Below are 25,814 nucleotides of genomic sequence, written 5' to 3'. Positions count from 1 at the left end.
CAAGGAAACTAAATATATTTACTCAAAATAAAAGCATGATGAGTTTATATAACTACTAAAAATTAGAATTAAAATAAAATATAATATTTTTTACGAAATTATAACGCTAGTTGAGCTGTATAGCTGATTAATATTCATAACAATTGACCAATCGCTGCTGCTCTCCATTCATGCGGAGACGCTGGAATTACACGTCATCGATGAAGTGGCAGTGATGGAGGCTAATACGGAATCAACAGCGAACTCCCTGCTGAAAGATGGTAATATATTGATTTTATCACACTCTGTTTGATTTAATTTTTTGGTTTACATCTTTATATACCACCGTGTTTTAATATAGGCGGATTGATCACGTCGATCGACACTTATAGCTGCAGAAAATAGCCCATCTGTCAAGTCCAGCTAATGCGATCTGCTGCTATGTGGATTTAAACCCCCCATCTTTTCCTTTCCAGAGTGTTATTCTGATTTCCTCCAGGAGGATTTCGATGTGAAAACGTACACAGCTCAAGCCATTCATCATGCTGTGATTGCTGAGCAGCTGGCGAGGCTGGCAGAGGGCATCAGTCAGCTGGACAAAGAGCTGCACTGCCAGGTTAGAAACATGCAGATCAGCTGTCTGGATCATAGATGTTCATCAGACAAATACATTCATAGTTCATGGATGTGTCGCTAAATAAACACCAGACTAGTGTTAGTTAAGATACATTAAAACAACAACTGTAAAAACAAACAAACAAACACACAGCAAGGGGCGTTTCAGACCTGTCTGGTATACATATGTATACAGTGTATGTATATAGTTTCAGTCATGTGTGTATATATACAGTGCTCAGCATTAACCTCCTAGGGCTTTAGTGGGCAGCACATTTTAGCTCTTAAGTGGCTGTTTAAAATACTTTAAATGTTTTATATTTTGTTACAGACATACAGTGTCATCCTGCAACTGTTTTGCAGCAAATGAAATTGCCCAAACACTATTCACTGTCCAAAATTGAAAAAAAAAAAAAAATAAATAAATAAAAAATGTTGTTTTTACTCTCTGATAGTCGAAACATGTTCAAAATTTTTTAATGTTATTTATGCATTATTAAACGGTCAGGAAAAAGTGTTTTATGTCAATTCGGACCACAAGTCCACATATATGGACATATTGTTTTTTAAAAGTACATCATATCAAAAGATGATACCTAGGTAATTATTTAATTAGGTTCCAATAAGCCCAGATAGCAAAGAGAAATTTAAAAATGCATGTAAAAAAACACATTGGCCCTTAAGAGGTTAAAAAATATGAATATTTTAAAATGATAATCAGTGAAAATCCAATTATTTTTGCAGAATTTAAACAAAACGGTTTTATTAAACAATATTCATTTAATTATATCCATTAAAAAAGTAAATATTTGTATGAATAGAAAGAAAATACATTTAAATTCAAACTGAATATTAAAAAAAAGTATAAACTACAAAATTTCATTTTTTTTACGTTGTTCTTTATTTTTCCCGTTTATTAACATTTTATTTAATGTTTTTTTTCCAACATATTAATTTGAGTGGACTTATTTTTGGACTGTGATCTTAATTTCTTTGTTAGATTAGTTTTTAGCTTTGTCTTTGGTACTGACTAATCTCAATGTATATGCAGAAATACATTATTGCATTATTATAATAAGAAAATATTAATTTAAAAACAGAGTGCTGTACTCATTTATCCTGAGCACTGAATACTATAATCAACATGTAGACCACAATTTATCAAGAGTGGGTATTGTTGAATAGTTTTAGGACAACTTTTATGAAAGGTGACCATCCACTTCAAATATTGACTATAGTATAGTTATTATTTTGCCTGCTGCCATGTTCTGTTTTTATCAGTGTTTTGTTTTTGATCACAGGTAGTGGCCAGACATGAGGATCTACTGGCTCAGGCTACAGGGATCGAGTCTCTAGAAGGTAATGTTTTACTTCCTCATTGATATTTATTTATTTACATATTTAACATTATTATTCTTATACCTTAAAACTAAACCCTAAACCTTATTTTTTTTAATTTCTAAGATAAGGTTATATTTATTTATTTATTTTATTTAAAAGTTACTAAAAGTATAAAAATAAAGTGTTTATTTTAATATCATCATCATTTTAATATGATGCTGTATGCATTTATTAGTACAAAAATAATTTTATTGTCAGATTTATTTATTTTTTAATGTTTTTTTTTTTGGTATGTCTTTTTAACAATAAAAAAACAGTATTAACGGTTATATAATTTGTTATATATTATATAAAATAATAACAAGCCTTACCTTACTACAGTATATAACCAGAACATACTTTATAGACCACACCCTCCAGGATTACAGTGGTTCTTGAGATCAACACACACACACACACACACACACACACACACACACACACACACAAACACACATTATATATATATATATATATAAATGTAAAAGTACATGCAGTTTGTCTTCAGTCCACCAGATGGAACCATCGTAACATCTCAAACTCAGAAGTGTGAACTGTATATTTTCTCTCTCTGAGAATCATGATTGTCTTTGCATCTACGCAGGTGTATTACAAATGATGCAGACCAGAATCTCAGCTCTCCAGAGCGCTGTGGACAGGTGAATGATTCTAGTATAAGCATTAATATTATCCATTGTTGCATAACATTATAAATAACATTATGCATCTGCAGTTTATGCACATTCAAAGTACATTTTTATATTACATACAGAAGAAAATGCCTTAATTTATTTATTCAATTTTCCTTGAAGCAAAAAACAAATTACTTTTTTTATTACTTTAAACCAAATATAAGTTATTATTATAGTTTAGTCTAAAGTACAACTTTACTTGCATGTAGATTTTAAGTTGAACCAAAGTAATCAGTTTAATTCCTGGTCTATAATGGCAATATTTGGCTTCTAAATAAATTTATTTTTGTTCTTAGGCAGAATTTTAATAAATATTAAATTACATTTTACAGTTTCATCCAAGTCAAAATTATAATTTAAGGGGAAATTAATACATTTAGCTGTAACAAATTACTATATATTTTAAGACTATACTTATTTTATAAGACTATACTTTGTTGTACGAGTAAAAAATAGTTCTTCCATAATAAAATAATTATTATTATAAATATTAATTTAGGAAATATAAAAAATTATTAGTATCTATGTAGTAAACAATATTTTTACTTTGAGTGACTGCATTTTTTTTCTTGACCACAACAGATATTTTTGATTTAGATTCAATCATGTTTTAAAGTCTGAACAAAAAGTATTTTATTATAGTAAAAAAAAATATTTATTTGGAAAAATTTAATTAATTTATTAATATTTAAAAATATATATTTCAAGTTAGTTCAAAGTATCATTGTCATACATTCAACTGAATTTAATTTCTCTTTCTTTTCTCAGGATAAGGACCAAAATTGTTGACCCTTACAATAAGATAGTAGCACGGACAGCTCAGCTCGCCCGCTTACAGGTGTTTGTGTTTTATTATTCTCGCATTTGCTTCTGTCTTCTCATATCTCTTTTATCCCGAGGGACTGGCTTTCTGCTGAAATATTATTATTTCTTTATTGTCCTGCTTTACAAACACTGTGCTTTTGCTCAGAGGCTTGATTTCCATGTTTATTGGTTCAGTGTCTGAGATGCAGCCCTGCCTTCAGTCAAGACAGATTCTGAAATACAGCCGAGCTGAACAAATATATATATATATATATATATATATATATATATATATATATATATATATATATATATATATATATATATAAATTAATATATACATATTATTATATATAAATTAATATATATATTGGGTGGCACGGTGGTTAGCACTGTCACCTTATAGCAAAAAGGTCACTGGTTCAGGGCCAGTTGGCATTTCTGTGTGGAGTTTGCGTGTTATCCAGGTGTTGGTGTGGGTTTCCTCCGGGTGCTCCGGTTTCCCCCACAGTCCAAACACATGCGCTATAGGTGAATTAGATGAACTAAATTGACTATAATGTATGAGTGTTTGAAAATGAGGTTGTATGGGTGTTTCTCAGTACTGGGTTGCAGCTGGAAGGGCATCCGCTGCGTAAAACATATGCTGGAATAAGTTGTCTATTCAGTTTTTTTAAGCTTGCATATCTGAACGTGATGCACTAAACAAACAAAATTAACCAGTAAGAATGACTAATGATGAAGGGGGTGGAGCATGAGAGCCACACCTACTTATGCAAATGAATTAATGAGAGTAAATAGTTTTTCTAGGAAAGTTTCTTCCTTGTAAACTTTATCATACCAGTTATTTCATTTTACATGACGTATATAGCACACAGCAGAATGAACGTCCAACTTATCCAGCATATGTTTCACAAATTGGATGCCCTTCCAGCTGCAACCCAACACTAGGAAACACCCATACACTCTCACATTCACACGCATACACTCAACCAATTTAGCTCATTCAATTCCCCTATAGCGCATGTGTTTGGACTGTGGGGGCAACCAGAGCACTCAGAGGAAACCTACTCCAACATGAGGAGAACATGCAAACTCCACACAGAAATGCCAACTGACCCAGCAGGGGCTCGAACCAGTGATCTTCTTGCTGTGAGGCCACAGTGCTACCCACTGAGCCACCATGCCGCACATGACTATCATTATTTCTTTTACTTTTGCAAAACTAATTTATTTTCTCACAGTGAAATGAAACGACGTCACACTGAAGCCTGATGAAAGTGCTTATATAATTGACTCCCTGTGAAGGCACGTCAGTGTGGGTTTATTGTTCTCACTCAATATCTTTCCACTATAAATACAATATGGATCTAGCTCTTTTGGCAACTTGCCTTACTGACTGTAGTATTATTGTATTTCACAGATGGGGTGGGACTTTGCTCATGTTGTCTTTTTCTGTCTGGGTCTGTCCTGTCCTTGCCTTTAGCCACAATTTATTTTTATTCCTCGTAAGAATAAGAGCAGACCTGACGACGGGGACACAGCTGACGTTTGCTCCTGTTTTCCTTTTGGTAATTTTTCTGTCACAATATCTGACGCTCTGTCACCCCGGGACAAAGCTATCAGTTTCAGACACACACAAAATCAGATGCACGTACCTTTGGGACAGTTCGGCTGCACCTATTTACTGAAAAACTCCAAAAAGGCTGACCTCTCCGAGTCCTTGGTCCTGCTGCTGTTTGTCTGCCCACAGGCGTGATCTCATACTACACTCAACGCGTGGCTTAGTTGTGTGTTATTACCACAGATACATTGACTTATAAGAGTTGCTTAAATCATTCTTCTTTAATATAATGGATGCTTTTTTTTACATTTGGGGTTTTCTCAGTAGCAGAAGTCGTCACAGTTGGGTAAACTTAGAGCACAGTGAATGGGAGAGTACAACAAATAATGCTTTTACAATCCTATTTGTTGTAATAATAAAAGAAAAACTTCATGATGGTGTTATCAAGACTTTCAGAAATAGTGTGAGACTGATAACGGCAGCCAGAAGAGAGAATTATGCCAGATTTACTGTCCTGCACCCACACACACTGCATCAGAAACACCTCGAATAAGCGGTCATTAGTTTTGGTGCAAAGATGATCTAATACATGCATAAATGCACACAAATGTTCACAAGTTTAAAAACAATTGAAATATTAAAAACCTTTAAAGATTTAAGATGCTGATCCACATCTGCTTGCTTTTAGGGAGTGAACTGAATGTTTATTCATGCCAGTTTATAATATTTGTTAAAGGATAATTTTTAAAGCATTTTAAGCCTAATAGTTTTATTAACTAATTTATTTTGTCTTGATAACAGATATTCACTAGATATTTTTCCAAGATACTAGTACTTACCCTAAAGTGACATTTAAAGTCTTAAGTATGTTAATTAGGCAAGGTATTGGATAATAATGTTTTGTTTTTAATAGCCAATCTGATAAAGAGGGGCTAATAATGTTTTCCCTTAATATTTTCCTTCTTTTTTTATTTTAAAAAAATTCAACTGCTTTTTAAAAATTATATATATATATATATATATATATATATATATATATATATATATATATATATATATATATATATATTAAACTTCAAAATATATAAACCTTCACCGACATTTCAAGTCATTAGTTCCAGCCCTGCTTCAACATACCCGTCTGTAGGTATCAAACAAGCCTAAAGCACTAAATTAGTTTGATTAGGTGTAATGCCTTTAATTAGGGTTGAAACTAAACTGCGCAGAGCTATGGCCCTTCAAGAACTGAGTTTGATGCCTGTGCCCTACATTGTATCCATTTATGTGCAAAAGATTTGTTTATCATAGTAAACATTAGTATAATCACTGACTTTTATATATTATTCAATAATTAATGTTCAGAATAAGTCTATTTTTTAACATATATATTACTGTTATACAGGATCACGTAACTATTACATTTAAAAAAATAAGTCACTTTTTAATACAAAAGTTATTATACTGTCACTTCTGAAAATGTATTAAATATAGTTCCATTTTGGATGAAATATACGCCAATATTCTTCTCATCTTTGACCATTTAATATAATGATTTTACACTAACATTATTATAGTCAGAGTTTTTAGTCGCTAATACCAAGTTTTACAGTTTTATTGTGGACACAGTCTATGTAAACTATGGTTACCACCACAGTGCATGTCGGATAGAGTATTTCACTTTATTATGATGTGGTGTCTATTATCATCACCTTATTATTAATAGTTCTTTATGGACCTGTAGTAACCAGCATCAGAATAAGCCTAATAAATATTTAACATAAATATTTATGTTAAACATGACAATTTAACATTATTTATTCCATTTAATTTAAAAAAAGGTGATTTTATCAAAACAAAAGTTATTATTCTGTCTCTTGTGAAAATTTATCTAATTTCTTTTAATTTTGAATTTAGGACACCAATATATTTCCCATGTTTGACCATTATCATAGTTTTTGGTCGCTAATACCACATATTATTGTGTGCACAGTCTATGTAAACTGTAATGCATGTTAGATCGAGTATTTCACTTTATCATAACGTGGCCTCTATTATCATTACCTTATCATTAACATTTCCTTATGGGCCTGTAGTAACCAGCACAAGTCATTTACGTTATTTGATGAACACAGGAATGAAGGCTAATGTTTATTCTGTCTGACAGGTGGCGTGTGACCTGTTGAGAAGGATTATTCGCATCCTATACCTGAGCAAAAGACTGCAGGGGCAGCTGCAAGGGGGCAGCAGGGAAATCACTAAAGCTGCCCAGAGCCTCAATGAACTGGGTGAGTGACCCATCATGATGTGCATCTACACAACCCTTATGTCCTCCAAAACATTCGCTCATAATGGAGTGGTCTAGATGAGTACTTCTGTTGTCTTTATTACAACATTAGTACTTTATTCTTGACATAAGACCTGCTTAAACTGTTTGTTCTTGGCTATGTTGTCCTCTCCTGCTGCCATCATTTTAGTGGGGTTATTTTCCGCTTGTTTCGTACTAGTGTTTAGCCTAAAGTGTCATTTAAAAGCTTCATTAGGGTAATTAGGTAAGTGTTTGTATGATGGTTTGATCTGTAGACAATCAAAAAAATATTGCTTAAGGGGGCTAATAATATTGACCTTAATTTTAATAGTGAACTGCTTTTATTTTAGTCGAAATAAAACAAATAAGTTATATAAAAATATTAATAAAAAATTGCTTTTATTTTGCATTTTCACGTACAATTTAGACATGTGCTTTTGTCATAATTTATTACCTTTCTGTTCTTTATATCATAAATATTGTACAAATATTATACTTTGTTTGCAAAGGCAACATTATTATTTTTATATGGTATTGCACGTGCTTTCAGGTGTAACATTAGCAGCATTTGCCAATGAGCAATAAGAAGCTATGCAAACAGCTGTCAATATTGCTGATAGTGTTATCACAATACTAGATGATTTTAAAAACGTCTATTTCCTGCTAACATATCAGCACGTTCTTACACATCTCTGATTTGCCATTGTGTTCACATGCTCAACAGAAATGACTGCCATTGGTTGTGGAGGTCATTTTTAAATAAATAAAAACATTTTTAAAACTATAGTACAGATTGTTATTAAATTCCAGTATCGTAACCACACTAATTGCTGAATAATAATCTGAAATTTGACAATTGCATGTTGATTTTTCGGTTACACTTTATTTTGATGGTCCATTTGATTATTAGTAGACTTTCTGGTTAATATCTGTTAATACTGCTCCTTTAACAGATAAATTAACTGACTATAAAGGCTCGCACACACCAGGACGCTTTTTGTTTGCGTTTATCGTCAGCGTTTTTCTAAATGTTTTTCTAGATTAAAACCCAAGCTTTTTTACTGGCAAAAAGCAGAAAAATATGCAAAATTACTCCTTCACATTAGATAGCGCTACACAACTTTACGCTTCTGACCCGCTTGTAAAACAACCCTTTTTGTTAAAGTTACTGGCGATTCGAGCAAGCATAGTGGGTTCAAGTAACAGCTCCAGCTCTACCGATGAAGAAATGATTATTGTTCACCAGTGCAATAACCACTCCACGTTTATATCGCCTCTGGGCATCTCTTTAATAACAGTTTTGTGCTTGAGTGCCTCCAAGTGGTGTTTACTGTTACTTCAGCAGCTTCATGCATATGAACAAAAGTGCTAATCTCATTGCCGTTAAAAAACGAGCATGAGGCGGTTCTTTAAAAATGACGCTTTCACGCCTGGCATTTTGTGTGTTGGTGTGCACATTTGCACCAATGTGATCATGCACACCAACGTGCAAAATTTAGACTTCATTTAGTCATGAGGCGTGAAACGTAGACAGAAAATGCGAGCAAAAAGCATCCCAGTGTGCACAGGCTTTAAGAAAGTGTACAAGTACATCCCAACTTACACTAATCTAATGAGAATTAGTCGGCATGTAGATGCAATGTCACTTAAATTCAACAAACCAACCATCAAAATAAAGTGACAGATTTTTCTGTATAATAAATGCTGCTCCAGCTGAACACAATGCTTTACTGTCAAATGCGCATGACTATCGCATACAATTTATCATGCAGAATTAGCTGAAAGCGATAAAATGAGCAATGAGCTGCAAATAATTCCAGAAGAACCTTTGCAACTTATTATCCACATGTTTTAAAGTCTTGTCAGTTTAAACTCTTGATATTTGGTTTTCTGAGAGCAGAGACATGAATAGAGTAACTTTCACGTGTCAAATGAAACCAGGTTATGTCAAAAACATCTAAGGAGACGTTTTCAACGCTAAATAACTCTTTAAAAATGTTTTGCTGAGTGTGCAAACGCAGGTGCGAGGACTGTCTGGAACTGGTTCTGGGATTGTCTGACCCACTTTGGAGATATTTTAGGTTGCACTTCATCAAAACCGTCTTAATAATCAGCTGACCTGAATAGCATTTACAAGTCACTTTAGTGCCAGTAGTGACCAGAGTGCATTATAATAATCTCACGAAGCTTTAAAGTTGACATGAAATGAAAATTGACCCCATTTACTTTCTTAATGTCGTCTTGTCACCCCTCAACCTCTGTTCTGTCATTTGAATCCAATAATGAATCAGTTCCTCTTGCTTTCCATTTTAAATCCTGTTTCCATTTTGTTCCATGTGGCATTTCTAGTAAAACAGGATTTTCTTTCTCCCCGAATACTGTTTCATGTTGACTTTTAAGATTGTTCAGCTGATCTTCTCTGTAATTTCAGAGCGCTCTCATAGCGTTACCTGGAATTCATGTAATTGTGGACTATATCTGAAGTGTAAAACTTGTTTAAGCTCCTGTGTTTAATGGCTGTAATATATTTATAATGACTCCTATGCTATTGACCTTCTGTTTGTACATTTGCCTAGATGTCATATGGACAGATAACGTACGATGCAAATTCAGTGTGTTCTTATTGCAAGTTTGATATGGTACAGTAAACACGTCTTCATTATTGAGTCCCAGACCCTGTGGAAACGTTTCCAGGGAAGATCAGCAGGTACTTTTTTTTCCCGAATTATATTTGCATTTTTGTTTTCAAGTAAAGCTAAATCAATGTAGAGAAACAGTAGTTTTCCATTGTGCATTCAGAACGCATGCAAATTTTTAGCATTTCATGCTGTGGACAGAAACGCAAAGTATTTCCATCTCTCTTTTTTCTCTCTCTCTTACACACATTAGTGTTTCCAAAACAGTGAACAGCTCATCTAGACTGCATTTTAAGTCATAGTACGTTCACTTCTGATGTGAAAGTATCCAAATTTAGAGTAATTTCTGCATGCATTTTCACAGAAATCACAGAATGTAAGCTCTGTGAAGAAATTAGCTACCATTTGATGAACAAATGTGTTTCAGCTCTTTTGTGTGCATTACATGAGGTGCTTTTTTGCCAGTTAAATATCTCAGCCAATGTTGGCAGTGTACCTTTTGGAAGAATGGTAGTCTTATATTGTATGTGACACAATATGTTTCAGTAATGTTTTCTCTATTCATTGAATTATTTATCATGTCACAGTGTGGGTCATATTTGGATTCGTCTCACCCAGCTAATGGATTACAGAGACATCTTTGCATTAGCATCACCATCCAAGATGAGACAATTAGACTGCCCTAACAGTACCTGTCCTTTTTTTTTCACCGGGATGCTCGGCTTTTATGCCATCCCTCCTCCCCCTCAAGGTATAACATGAACAGCCAGAGTCTGATTTTATATCATTATCTGTATGTGCAGCTCTCTGGCATCCAGCATAAGAAGCCGTCTAACAAATCTCCCATTAGGCAGCTTGTTTAAAAACATACTGTCTTACACGATAGAAAAGCTTTTTGCCTGTAGGTTTTGACAATGTTTTATGGCACATGTTAGATCACAGTCTCTCTTTTTTTCCCCCTCAAATACAGCAGGATGCAGCCCTGAAACCGCAGAAGCAATTAAACTGCTTGCTTTTTTTGAAGTCTGTCGCTGTCTGGTGTCTTTTAAATGCTGTTACAAGATACCCAATGAGATGCAGTTGGACAGTGATTGGGTCGAGCTTGAGAGTTCGTAAAACTGCTGATGGCATCATGTTATTGGATTGTAAACAAGACAATCAGTAAATTATAATGGAGCCTTGAAGGTTTAATTGACAAATCGCTTTCCTGTTTACCATGTGGCACAACTGGTGGAGATGTTAGCTGAGACATCAATGTGTATCAGTGTAGGGATGGGCAGATTAAACACTACCATGCACAAATAAATATACAGTTGAAGATGAAGTAATCAGGCCCTCATGCAAAATTTTAATTATTTAAAAAATACTTCCATGATGGCTCAGTGGTTAGCACCGTCGCCTCACAGCAAGAAAGTCGATGGTTCTAGTTCCGGCAGGGCCAGTAGGCAGTTCTGTGTGGAGTTTGCATGCAGTGTTGGCGTGGGTTTCCTCCGGGTGCTCCAGTTTTCCCCACAGTCCAAACACATGCGATATAGGTGAATTGAATTAACTAATTTGGCTGTTGTGTATGAGTGTGTATGGGTGTTTCCCAGTCCTGGGTTGCTGCTGGAAGGGCATTCGCTGCATAAAACATATGCTGGAATAGTTGGCTGTTCATGCCACTGTGACAACCTCTGAAATGGAGACTAAGCTAAAGGAAAATGGGGGTATGTGTTAAGGGTAGAGGATTATACTTCCATGTATATCAATTTCTTTGCTAAACTGTCCATTATAGCGCAATATTCAAACACTCATTTTTTCTCATATTATTTTATCATTGCTTCCCATTGGATATTTCTTTGGTTGATCTCATTGTGTACTCAAAAGCCTGAATTATGGCTGTCCTAACACAATAATGGCAGCACACCATTTTACTAACAAGATTTATGGGTCTATTGTCTGCTTTGTACTGTACGGATGGCTACCAGATGGATTGATGAACAGTTGAAGGAGAACTGTAAAAGGCTTAAGGGGAGATTGACTAGGGCAATGAAAGGAGGTGAAGGTGTTTTTATTGGCGGAGGACACGTATGTGACCGCTGTCAGCAGTAATGGCATGATTGAAGTGGGATCAAACTGAAGGAATGATGCTGTCATTGAAGAGAGGAAATCAAAGGCAGATAAAAACTGATGGGAAGTAAGATGAACCACGTGCTCTTTTATATTAGTATGTGGGGGAAATGTAACCGCGTGAGCCACAGTGTTATCTTACATATTGATGTACATTGGTTTTGCTATTTTGGACCAAAGTAATATGACAGCTTAAACACTTTGATGTTTGCTGATAATTTATTTTAAACCATTGTCAATTGAAGAATCTTCAAGTATTATCTTTAAAAGGTGGTTTCACTAGAGAGTGCTCTTAAATCGTTGCAATGCCCACTTATTATAAGCAATGCTTGTCCAGTTTATGGTGTTCATGAAGTAGGCAGGTACGGGTTGCAGTATTTTGGTATGTGGCTTATTTATTAAGGTAAAGAATTTAGGTTCAATGACACAATACTTTTCATGTGTTGTTTTTAAGTATGATCTGGCAACACTAATAAGTCCTTACATAGCCTAACTGCTTTTTCTTGCACCACATGTAACCACATTAAAAACAGAATCACATCCAAAGTATGTTGCATATTTAAATATCACGTTTTATTTCAGTATGATGGCATATTTTCAAGTGAAACAGGGTTGAAGTTATTTCTGTGCTTCCTTTTATCTTTCACTTGCAGCAAACTAACAGTTGGAGGGGTGTGGCTAAGCATATTTTGTCAAACTGACATGATCAGGATCATTTTATTTCAGATCTCTTATTTTAAACTCCCAGAATATTTTAATGGAGTTGTCTATTTATAAAGTTATTTGCTTTCAGAAAAGTGGGCAGATTTACATCTAATATGGGGTGCTTTACACAGGGGATTTGATGGTTTTTGTTTTGTACATCACCTGAACTGCACCTGTCAGTCAAATGAAGATGAAATGTCAATCACGGGACTTTGGACTCAGTGACTCACGCCTTAGGGAATAAATGACTGACATAGATGTCATGATCAGTGTAGCAAGGTAAGGGGAATAGATTGGGTGAATGAAATCAGACGGTGGACAGAAATGAATGTTCCTACACAGAGATGATGCAATCCACCTTTTGGTTTGGTTACAGGCTCTAGAAGAGACCGGAAGGGAGAATATTTGATTCTTGGGAGCTTCTAATAGATCTGATGCTATTTTATCATTTTGTTTTAGTAGGTTTAGTTAGGTTTTTTGTGCTTTTAAACAGGACTGAACAATATATTGTTCGGTGGGTATCGATATCGCATTTTGTGTATCTGCAATAATAATAGTCACATTGCAGGATAAATTATTTTTTAAAGATTAAAAGTTGTTAATATATTTTTATTATTCATACAATGGTGACCATGTTATTTTACATTTGAATGTACATTTGAATTTGAACTGCCTGGAAAACAATAATGCACTGTTTATTTGCTTATTTACTGTTTATTTTATTTTTTTTACTTGTAAGTTAAGCAAATGCACTCTATAGAAAAAGACTTGATCAGCCCAGTTGATTAAAATTGATGAAATCTTTTCAAATAGAGCTATTCAAATCATATCAAATCATCTAATTTTAATCATACGGCAAAAATTGCAGCAAAACAAAATGTTGCAAAGTCCGATTTTTCCAATATGTGCAGCCCTAAGCCTTTGAAGTTAAGATACAGGCAATAGTGGTAACACTAAAATATTGAGGATTGGCATTAACAAGGGAAATAGTAAATTTTATTAGTGCTAATGTGACTTCGAATTTTTCAGAACACAACTTAAAAGCATATTTATCCCAGTTTTGGCATCCATTTTGACTGGCAGGAGCCCCATTTGCTCACTTGCAATCATATTTTTGTCACTGCATGCCTATTACAATTGCTTATACAGCTTGTTTACCTTCATTTATGAGCAACCCCAAACTCATCAGAGAGCATTTTCTCCAAATGCCTTTGTATAATCTGTTGGATATTGTGATACAATTGGTTTAAAGGGTTCTAATAAATTGCCATGCGAGTTATTTCTCCACAGTATCGAACATAAAATTATGCCTGTTAATTATGTATGAATAATGCGAGCTATTGTCTAACACCATTTGCATCCGTTCCAGATTTTTAGCACATCAAGCCAACTCTCGGCTTAATTTTCAGCATGCATTGGTATGACATTGTCCCAAAGCAACTAGGTGTGTGACCTTTCATTGATGAAGTGCAATGTGTGATTATTTTTCCCAGCCTGCCAAAAGATACAGTTATCACCCTCTAATCCAGTCTAACCCATAATTAAACACCAACAGCTCAATGGGTATCATAAGGTCAAGTATTTGGAGTCAACACCTTTTCATTGACACTCCCCAACCACTTCATAACCCCAGCAGCTTTATTGGACGATATGCTGTACACCACCTCGTTTATACCTATAAAAAGAAGTAATTTTATGCCAACTGGTCATGCAAGTGATTTTAAATGGAAGCAGACCTTGCTTTGAAAGTCTTGTGACTTGTTGACCTGAGTAGTAGTAACGTTATCTCGCTTTTTTATTGCAGGGTAGAGGGCAAATAATAGATATCCACTTAATAAAGCTCATGCTTTAAATTTTTTAGTATTTATCGCTTATTTGTCACCAGTGAAATTTAAGGTAAAACAGAAGACATATAACCTCTTTTTTCATAGATTCAAAAATCTTTACTCCTAAAATTATGACCCAGTGTTATTGCACAAATCCGAAAAGAAAATCTGCAAATTTCGGGGGAATTTAATGCAAATGCACAAACCCAGGAGCATAATTTTCTACTTTACATTTGAGGTTTATACTTTGATATGTATGTACAATATCTAGGACCAGTTCAATAAAGCACATGCAGTATTTACACTTCAACGTCTATGACATCTACAGTAGTCACCATCACAATAAATAATAATAAATTACTCCTCTTCAGGTACTGTACAATTAATACACTTAAGTTCATTACTGCTTTGGATTAGTGGTTTCCCTTTTTAACGACTCTGTACCTGATGAGGATTTTTGCCAAAAATCGGCCCAGTAGCTCATTCCACATCCTCTGATGAGAGGCATTTTTGCCTGACCTCTGTCTCCTCGAAAGTCACCTTTTTGTTCCTTTTTGGGTCAATCCATGAGTTGTGAATGACCACATTGTTGGGCATAGGGTCAGCCTCAACAACTGACACAACACGCTTCTTCATTTTACTCTTTAAAACCTTCTGAAATTTCTGCCTAGTAAAGGCATAGAGCAGCGGATGAAAAATGGTGGTTCCGTAAGCCATGACCAGGAAGCCCAGTCTGAGACGCACAGTGAAATTGCTGGGCCCCACACTTAGGATAACCGTGTTGAGCACAGTTATGGGTGTCCAGCAAAGCAAAAAGGTGGAGATGATAAGAAGCGACATGCGAAAAACCCTCTTTTGCCTTTCACGGCGTTCCCTGTGCCGTTTGACTGCCCTGCGGAGGGCTATGATCACAGATACAGAGGTACGCATACCCAAAGGTGCATTTCTGCCTGCACTGCTTTGTGAGGCATCAGTAGATTCTGGTTGAGTGGACGTCATAGAGATGGTCTTTTTCTTTCTTGGTTTTTTCTTGGGCACCGAATGGAAGCGTGTGCCAATGCGGATATTCAGAGCCTGCAGAATCTTGTAGTAAGTAACCAGCATGACCACAGCAGTGAAGAAGAAGATTGGGATCTGTGCCAGCAGGTGATAGTACAGTCCCAATTCTGTGTAGTATTCGTTTGAAGGCTCTTCAGCCTCTGTCTGATTCCTTTCATTACCAGCCTGGCTGAAAAAACCCTCTTCTATGAAAGGTACCAGAAAGCTGAAGAATGATAATGCCCAAATGGAACCTAATAGGGCCACTGCACGTCCCATTGTCAGAACTCTATTTGCAGGCCGAACTGAGATGTCGTATCGGTCTAGTGTGATAGCCAGCACATTGGCAGCAGTGGCCACACTAGCAAATGACACACAAGCCTCATGAAAGCAGCAAATAAGTGCATTGTTGCCTTCCAGTGGCAAAAGCACCACCACTATCGTAAGTGGGATGCATCCCACACAAACCAGCACATCCAGAACATGAAGGTTCATGGTTACAATGTTGCTGACAGAGCTCACCAGGTTTGACTTCATACAGTAAAGAGCCAGCACCGTCAGGTTGCTACTGAGACCCAACACAATCTCCAACATGAGGAAACCCGTAAGAGACACCTGGAAGCTGACAGGGTAAGGAGTTTTCAGGTCCATTTCGAAATCAAGGGGTTCAATGTTATCGAGGACAGTGACGTTGCTCATGATGGCCTGGAATCCCAGCACAGGAGGGGTATGCATTCTCCTACAGATTAAAAAAAATTAATGAAAAAAATTGATATATTTACAGTTCTGTAGCAAGTCTTTGAAATGTTTGATGTTTTTCTAATGATTCTATGTCTATGGCATGCTACCGAATACATGCTTGCATCACTTAAACTTATAAAATTCTACATATAAGGGACCACAATTATTGGAAAATTTAACAAGCACAAAACATTTGTCTTTACAACACATTCACTTAAAAAATGTGCTCAGACTAACGAAACTCACCCCTCCCTTGTGTTCCCTGTCCTCGTTAGGTGCTTGTTTAGCAAACCGAAGCGCTGATGTGTTAGACTAGATGGCATAGACTCCATCCATACTCCAATGCCTCTTTATCTTACCAGTGTCCTTTGCTCCTTCAGTGCCATTCTGCTATGTACCTGCTCCGTTGTGCTCTTGTTCCTTAGTTTTCTGATGTCAAACGAGCTAAAATTTAACAAATGCATCAGCTGTCCCTATCCCCAGCATGGCACAGACTGAAGTGGGGACACCCCGGTTTCCTCAAACACCTCTCTGTAGGGTTGATGAAACACCGTCCAAACAGCTCATACCTCATTCCCTTGCATCCTCAGATTTCTGTGGGAGGATGTGGGAGATGGAAACACTCTCTGCTCTTCCTTTTCAGAGCGTGGGAAGGGTTTGTGCATTGTAATATCCACGTGGTCCTGACATGAAAGCTGTGTTGTATTCAGGCTTGTTTTTAGCCTTTTGTCCTTTGTCTTGGCCAAACAGATCTTGCAGAAATGATCACGGACAACACCATGTCCCATCTTCAATGTTTATTCCAAGGTTTGTGAACCACAGGCAGAAATGTGCAACAGGTCAGAAGTGACATTCTCCCCTCAACATATAACAAATGTTCCACTGTCCTTTTGCAGAGTACATGGCTCTTTGTATTCCACCTGAGTAAGTCACATTCCCACCTGCTGTGCCACAATACAGCTCCAGGAGAACAGGCAGGTAGACAGCGGTAGACAGTAATCACAACAAGGTCACAGGTTTCCAGGGGGAAGGAGGTAGTCAGGCCGGTGCACTGTGTGGCATATATTTACCCTTTCTTTTTCACAGAGTTCATGTGGGACACCAGAAACGGAGGTCCATTCTCAGTAGTTTCACACTTATGCAGCTGGTAAATGCAAGAAAATGTTTGTTAGAATTGGTTAGTCTGAGTCATAAATGACCTTGAAATTGTCTACAGGAATGTGGCAGCCTCTTAGCATTTGTAGAAGCCTAAATATATTGTGGATTTTGAAAAATAAATGCATGCCATTTGTCCACAGATGTAATGCCGTTATTTTATGCTGTTCAAAGATTTGTGGACCCTTCCAGTTGTCTTTTGAAAATTTAATTCAAGTCATAGCTAACTTTTGGTCTTTGAAAGTGTCTTTGATGTAATTAGTTCAGGAATTAGTTCAAAAGCTTAAGCTCAATAGCAACTCATTAAACTAATGTTCCTTTGGAATAATGGACTCCCACAGTGACTGTGTGTGAGTGGTTGTTTGGAGAGCAGTTTGCAGTACACCCACACCATCCTTGCATGGGCTTTACTCCATGTAGAGCAGAATACTCTAAGCATATATCTCACTCTTTATGTCTGTCTGTTTTAGTGCTAGAAGGCAGCTTTCAGCACTAGCCAGAAGCAGTAACAGTGACAAGAGTGCTCGCATCATCTTCCCCTTAAGAGGATAATGGGTTGAATGGGTTTCGATTACTCAGTTTTGCTCTTTCCACATACATTAACAGAGTTAAATGTGTCAGTTACTGTGTTGGAACCACTGGAGGAATCACATAAAATACAGCTTGCATCTTTTGTTTTCCTTCTCAAATCAAGACAGTGCACAATTTTTCTTTAAAATAGATCATCATTTAATATTGCTGTCCACTGTACACAAAAACGAACTGCACTGAGTTAAAAGCATAATGTAAATCTGCTCATGCTAAACAGCAATTTTTGCATTTTACCCTGTGTTTAAAAAGTAAAAGTCAACTTCATATAGATGTCTAAAGTAATGGTTTGTATAATAAGCCATGCATTCCCCTTTATTGGATGCTCCAGGACAGAAAACTGAAGCTTTTACCTCTTGTTGCTGCCATAAGAGCGAGTGACCTGGTAGCCCATATATTTCCCAGTTTGAGTACAGCCATGCCAGGACGAGTGATCCAGGACATGCTTATCTGAAGGGATGAGTCTGTCTGTGCCTTTCTCTGAGTGCTCCCTCGACTGTCACAGGGGGGCAGGGAAGTCAGATGTTGTAGGATGTAGTGCCATGCATCTCGCTTAGAGATCTTCTCCTCTCCTCCCTTGTTCCTTCCCTCTCAGTCTTTCTCTCACCATCCCTACGTTCAGCGCTTTCAAAATGCCCTACCTACTCATCTCTCTCCTCCTCTGCTCTCTCTCTCTCTCTCTCTCTCTTCCCTCCCACCTCCTCTCATCACTCTCGCTTTCCCTCCCCCTTCCTCCTTTTTTTCTGCTGTGGTTTATAACACTCTGGTTCCCGATTGGTCTCCTGTAATAGTTGTAACCCTTTCTTGCCCTGTTGCTCAAATAGGGTATTCACCAACAAGTGAGACAATGAAAGCATGAAATTGTTCTGTATTGTCTCCTTTTCTTAACTTTTAATTTCTATTGTAAATGCCGTTTTGGCATGACTAAAGTTAAAGGTGGAGTAAATGCAAAACTATTTATAAAAGCCCTAAGCAAGAATATGCTCATTTACAAGGCTCCATCAATGCCTTCATGATGCAAACATGACAAAAAGCGTCACTTTCTGTCAAGTTTTTTTTTTCTTTTTTTTTACCATACGTGTGTAGGCGTGTTGGTGCACACTGGTATGGAGAGAAGCAATGGGCTAATTATGAAACATTGCTTTCTAAACAAATTCAAATCCATTGTTGTACATAACAAAGAAGTATATATCAAAAGGCTTTAAATCACCAAGCTGAACGTACCTGTAAATATTTCAAGGTGGGCATTAATATTTAAACTCTTTATTCAGACACTGTCCAAAGACAGTTGTCGGGAGATGCGAGGGAGAATGTGTGCACACATTTTCAATATGCTTAGACAGAGCTAGTGGCTCTAAAAACTCTATTTACTTCAATTTTAAAAGCCTGTCTTATTCAGCATTTCTTGTATCTATCAGTAATAAGCACTCTCTTTATGCTGTTATCATTCTCTCTTTGTATAAACTGCCGTATTGAGTGTGTTTGTGTGATTCTAGCTTGATAATATCACTGTGACTGATGCTCACTGAGTGGAAGCAGAACTCCAGAAGCCCTGGGTGAATTAACCCGTGCTTAGCAACCGCAGGTTTCAGGAGCGGAAGGTAAGATGCCAGCTGCCAGCTCACTGGGAGAGGCGTGAGGGATGAAAAGTCGTGGAAAATGCTCCCTGGAGCAACCTCCTAGAATAAAGCATTGCCCACTGAGTCTCTGGCTTGACCCTCTGGGATGCCACATAGCAGTTTTCCCTCATACATGTGCCTGAATCCCATCGGTTTGCTCATAGCTTTGTCAGTTTTATAAAGGTATTACATTTCTATCCACATTTTTAAAAATACAGTATGTACAGTAGGGGTGGGAATCTTTAGGGACTTTACAATTTCGATTCAGGGAGTCACGAAACTATTCCAAAGCAAGTCTTGACCTACATTTTATCCTATATCTTTGGCTCTGCAAATTTATCTTTCCAACTTTCCAGTGAGTTTCCATGCTTGTTTATGATTGGAATCTATGTCAACTGCCATTTTATAAATTATTTATTTTATGAAAAAAGTTATATTCAGCATGAACAAGCACTGAATGTAACATTAAAACACCAGTATGCCAAAAGCAAATATAAAGAACAAACAGTACTCATTCAAAAGGAGAATATTACATTTTTTGTTTATTTGTTTGTTTATAAACTTTCAAATGTCTTCAAAGCAAAAATGTTTATATAAAAATATTTGGAAAATATTTGAGGTCAGAGCCACAGAGAACTAGCTTTAAAACATGGTAGTACACAACTTGGAAAACTTTCACTTCTTAGTCCATGTTTGCAGAATGAGTGTTATTCACCTTGAGATAAGTTTGACTTAACACTGGAACCCACTGACTTTCAATATATGCAAAAAAAAAAAGTTTCATTAAACATTGAGCATATTCTGTCATTCTGATTTGGAATGAATTGAGAATAAGTAAATATCGTCAAAGGATTGTCTTTTTATTTGGGTGAACTTTCAATTTAATAAAATTTATTGTGCAGAAACAGGTATGCCACTTATTTGAACAGCAGAGAAAATCTAGGTCATCCAACCAGATTTTAGAGCTATCTTGGGGTCGTTGTGAGCTGTTGGTCATACCTCTTTTTTTCTGGCTCTGTTTTAAACCCTATTCCTCTGTGTCCTCCCTGGCAGTGTTGCATCTCATCCGTAGCCATGTGTCAGGTAGGACAGGCCAGAGAGCTCAGGCGAATGTGATTTGCTATCCCTAGGCAGTTCTCCAGTATCTGCTGTAAGATTTTAAAGACACTTTTCCTATTCATTGGTACACTCTGTTAACTTTAAAGAGGACCTAATATGCCCCTTTTTACAAGGTATCAAATAGGTCTCTGATGTCCCTTAAGTGTGTAGTAAAGATTCAGCTCAAAATACCACACAAATATAACCGTTTTTATAACCGTTAGAAACTAACCCTTTTAGGCTTTGATCTAAATTAAGCCATTTTGGTGACTACTGCTTTAAATGCAAATGCTCTTTTCAAAAAGGATGGAGCTACAAACGCCTGTGCATCAGCATAGTGGCAGATTCAAAAGAGGACTAATGCTACCTCTGTGAAAAATTGGAAATCTCAAAAGAAGAGGCTCAGAAAAGGGTAGTCAATGGAGATTACAGTGTGCATTTGTGCATCCTAAAACTGCACATTTACAATTTCTCTTAGTCGTTGGTTTTTATTTTCAGCAGGTACAGTGTAAAAACTCTAAAAGCAGATTGCTGCTTCTTACTTAGGGCTGTTTGTGCTAATGAGGGAGATCTCAAATTGTGTTTAGACCCCTTTAAAGTGATTTTTGCATAATAGGTCCCCTTTAACAAACACATTTGACCAACAACTTAAATAAAACAACCACCAAAACCCAAAGCCAAACAGGAAGTTCTGGTTGGCCTGTAGTGTTATATTTTGTTAGCTAACTACTCCCTCGGAGACTCGAGAGCTGTTCTTGGTCACGTTCCCAATGTCTCCAAGGGCTATCTGGCATGTGGGCTTGAGACATACCAAATGCAGATGACAGACCTAGTGGTCAAACTCGCCTCTGGCAGTCCAAAGTCCCCAAAGACCTACAGCTGTTTCATCACAACCCAGTGTAAGAACTGCACATCTGTTTAACTGGGTCTAAGTCAAACTAGTCCACTTCAGAAAGAAGACATTTGGGCACGTGACTGAACTGACTTTGGAGCATGTTATCATGTCAAACCTTATTTGTGTTTGACATTCAAATGCCTGGAATATGATGTAAGAAGATGCAAGGATCTTTTGGGTGCTCGTACAACAAATGAATGTAATACAGATGGTAATGCTAAATATAGTGCATTCTCCGATTCTGAGGTGCAAGGTTGTATTTTTTCCAGTAATTATGAATGACTCAAGTGAGAGCTAGATGATTATTTTCTACAGACAGCTTCAAACCCAATGGAAGAGACTATAGGAAATAGTATTGTCTTGTGTTTAATATATTTCAGAGAAGAAGATGCAAGGATCTTTTGGGTGCTCATATAACAAATGAATGTAATACAGATGGTAATGCTAAATATAGTGCATTCTCTGATTCTGAGGTGCAAGGTTATATTTTTTTTCCAGTAATTATGAATGATTCTAGTGAGATCTAGATGATGATTATTTTCTACTGATGGCTTCAAATGCAGTGGAAGAGACTGTGGGAAATGGGATTGTCCCGTGTTTAGCAGATTTCAGAGGCTTTAGTTGTATAAACAGTGTCAAGTCCCCTTAGCCTCTGCGGGGCCAACACGTCATTCTGTGACGCAAGGTTACAGTGTTAATGCGAGTCTGGATCCCCCACATCGTGTTTTCACAGAGACAGATTAGTGGGGACACCCTGACTGTGAACTTCTGCTTGCTGCGTATGTTGGTTCAGCTTTGCTTAGCCATCCCATAGGGATTCTGTCCAATCACAACAAAGCATTCCAAGTTCATCCACTTCCTGCCACAGTCCAGAGGGCTGTGTTTTTACGTGTTATGTTGGATCGGGGGAGGAGAAGGCATGGGAAAACGCTATCCCTTCGCGAGGGATGACCTTCATAAAAAACTCTGTCACCTCTCTGAGCCAATCTGGTCTGGACAGAATCTCTTTTTGACCTATTACTACTGCAGTCTCATGCTAATAAAAAAAGTGTTCATTCATTTTCTTTTCAGCTTCATTCACAGTGGAATGAACGGCCAACTTATCCAGCATATGTTTTACACAGCGGATGCCCTTCCAGCCACAACCCATCACACCCATAAACTCCCATTAACACACATACACTACGGGCAATTTAGCTCACCTAATTCTCCTAAAGCGCATGTGTTTTGACTTGTGGGGGAAACCAGAGTAGCCAAAGGAAACCTACACGAACATGGTGAGAACAAACTCCACACAGAAATGCCAACTGACCCTTTCGAGGCTTGAACCAGCGACCTTCTTGCTATGAAGCGACAGCGCTACCAACTGCACCACCTGAAACGAGCATTGTTAAGCTTAATTTTGTGTAACCTATGAAGGACAACTTTTAGTCTAAGCGCAGCACAGAAAAACACGAGATAAAATTAATGAAAAGGAAAAACATAATGCACATTACTTACTAAAAGGCTTTATTCTAATACTTACCAACTACCTCTTCAGTAAGTGTCATTTTTCAGTATATCATAGTCTAATCTTAAGACAATGACAATTGACCATCTTTACAAGGATGGTGTTTAATGGTCATCCGGATCTTAATTACTTGAAGGAAATAGTTAATATGTCTGTACATTTATAAAGCTATGCTTTGTATTATATCATCTTTGCATCAATTTACAAAACAAATAAATAAACAAAGTACCACTTATACAAAGGATTTCTAATGCATCGTCTATGCATCGACATTAAATTTGATGATGTTTTCTCCTCTGGCTGCCATTATCAGGCTCACACAATTTTTTTTCACCTTTTTTGGAAAGTCTTAAAATCACTATCATGGACTTTATCTTTTTTTTATCAGAACAAATAGAAATACAAATAGGTATCTGTGATACTCTCCTGTTTACAGCTCTCTAAGTTTACCCAACTATGATGACTTTTGTCTCATTAATATATTACCCTGTCATTAAATATTATATATATATATATATATATATATATATATATATATATATATATATATATATATATATATATATATATATATAAAGATCTAAATTACATTTTGCAATGCACCATCATCAATGTGAGTAGCACAATGATTGCTAGCCGCAATGGTTTACCACTCTAGGTGGGTGACAAGGCAACTCGATGTGTTATTGAAGTACACAGATGGCAGCTTGAACGCCTGTCTGAAAGAGCCAGCTTATTCTTCCAGTTGGTCAAATTGATGTGGGAGGACAATGTCTGACCTTTGGATGTGATTTCGGTGCGCAAGTAATGATTCTCTCAAGAAGCCGCTAGAGTGATCTTCACGGTCTTGTCACTTCTGACCAGCTGAATTGTGTGCGTTCTTCCTTTGGCCATCATGTATCATTGCAATTAAACATCTAAGGCAGACATTGGGTAGAATAGGAAGTAATTTGACAGAAAAAATAATCTACGCTTCTTTTAAGGCCAAGTACTGGTACTTGTTTTCAAGTACTGTGTCATGCATCATCTGTTTTTCCAGAAATATCTGTAGTCTATGCTTATCACCATTGTGATTTGTGCAGGTTATATTTTTGGGGGCTTTTTATTGAAGAAAATGGTGTATATAAGGGAATTATTTTTGATAAGGTCTAAATTGCTGTAATTTTCTTTGAAAGAAAAACCCTCAGTCAACATTACTGTCCCTTTAGTTAGATTACTCTGGCATTTTCCCATTGCAGACATTTTTTATTTATATTTTACACTGAAAACAAAGTACCGTTTTAGTGGGTTTGAGCATGTCTTTTGACTCAGTGCTCTGCTTTGTATTGAGTTCTTGAATATAAATGATTTTGAACCAAGTATTGCACGTTCAATTGACACTTTCTCTTTCTTGTAATTTCAGAGATGACTCTATCTACGCCAACAGCAATTACCTTTTTTTCACTTTCGTTTTAATCTCAAACAAATTGAGTGCCCCGCTTTGCGGGAATCACCTCCGCAAACCGACCCCATATTGAATTTGCACTAATGTTTCTTATCGGTCTCCTCTTTTTTTTCCCTCCGTAATGGGGAAAAAATTGCATTTCCAAGGTCACAGTTAGAATCGTTTTACACCATATTGCACACCGCACCTTCTCTCTGTGGAGTGGCTGTTTTGCTCCATTCCAGATAAATTCAGGTAATAACTGTGATTGATGCTGAGCCAACGGTCCTCTAGTGCTTCTACAAAAAAGAAGGACCTGCGAAGAGCAAACAGACTGTCATACGAGCGTCTTTTTCTGCATTCCATGGAAGCAACGGAGTCAAAAATCCTGATTGAACAAGCTCCTATGGCCCTCCCCCTGGTGTGCCCTCTGACCTCTTTGACCCCTGTATGATTTGATTTTGCTGAAAGATGAGGCCGCATTCAAAATGAAATACTAGTTAATTTATTACTGCTCACCACCCAGTATTAACTGCACACCTTGTGTTTTTAAAGAGATACTACATGCAGTTACTTACGATCGCATATTAATGCCTTTCAGATGGACCGACATGGACATATAGGGCCTGTTTACATCATGTGCACTTCATTTCTCTTATTGAATAGCTTTCCAATTTGTGAAAACATTTAGATTTATATTTAGCCACTTAAATGCATCTCTGCTATATAAATTTGACCTTCAAATCCTGCGCTATATGTAAAATTAACCAGGTTAAGTCAACTAAAGCATCAAATAAACTGCATTTTATTCAATTATTATTTTTGTTAACAGTGATGTAAGCTATATATCTTATTTGGCAAACTAATTATTTTATTATTGTACTTCATTCGTGATGCAGTTACAGATTATCACTAATGCACAATGTGATTACTCTTATTATAGGCCAAATTAAATATACATATTTGTCACACAGAGAAGTGCAAGAAAACACTTAAAATTGTAAAGGTTTTACATTAATTTGTGCATAACATTCTATTCATAATGCTTTTAGGTCATGATGACATTTAAACAGGTGTGTTAAATAGCACACAACAAAACAAAACGTGTGAGTCTGATGCCCCCAGGAACAGG

The 25,814-nt window shown here is 36.6% G+C and overlaps 2 protein-coding genes across 5 annotated transcripts in view; one reads left to right on the top strand and one right to left on the bottom strand.

The window, feature by feature from the left end:
- Nucleotides 1–170: 170 nt before the first annotated feature.
- cog5 (component of oligomeric golgi complex 5) overlaps nt 171–25,814 on the top strand; it is an 89,140-nt gene continuing 63,496 nt past the window's right edge. For 2 of the 3 annotated variants that reach the window (XM_005164473.5, XM_073946619.1), the window contains exons 1-6: nt 171–260; nt 456–595; nt 1,896–1,953; nt 2,579–2,633; nt 3,435–3,504; nt 7,199–7,319. In XM_005164473.5, coding sequence (XP_005164530.1) covers nt 215–260; nt 456–595; nt 1,896–1,953; nt 2,579–2,633; nt 3,435–3,504; nt 7,199–7,319 — 490 coding nt within the window. In that variant the 5' untranslated portion in view covers nt 171–214. The remainder of the gene's footprint in view (nt 261–455; nt 596–1,895; nt 1,954–2,578; nt 2,634–3,434; nt 3,505–7,198; nt 7,320–25,814) is intronic. The other variant, NM_001045144.1, reaches the window with a different exon arrangement.
- Nucleotides 14,414–18,771, bottom strand: gpr22a (G protein-coupled receptor 22a). Of its 2 annotated transcripts, XM_073945995.1 has the most exons (3): nt 18,491–18,771; nt 16,641–17,538; nt 14,785–16,392 (listed from the first exon to the last, which is right to left on the bottom strand). In XM_073945995.1, the coding sequence occupies exons 2-3, from the start codon at nt 16,724–16,726 to the stop codon at nt 15,096–15,098; spliced, it is 1,383 nt and encodes a 460-aa protein (XP_073802096.1). In that variant the 5' UTR covers nt 16,727–17,538; nt 18,491–18,771; the 3' UTR covers nt 14,785–15,095.

Source organism: Danio rerio, chromosome 4 (genome assembly GCF_049306965.1).
Source record: "Danio rerio strain Tuebingen ecotype United States chromosome 4, GRCz12tu, whole genome shotgun sequence".
NCBI lineage: Eukaryota > Metazoa > Chordata > Actinopteri > Cypriniformes > Danionidae > Danio > Danio rerio.
This window is presented reverse-complemented; position numbering and strand designations above follow the sequence as displayed.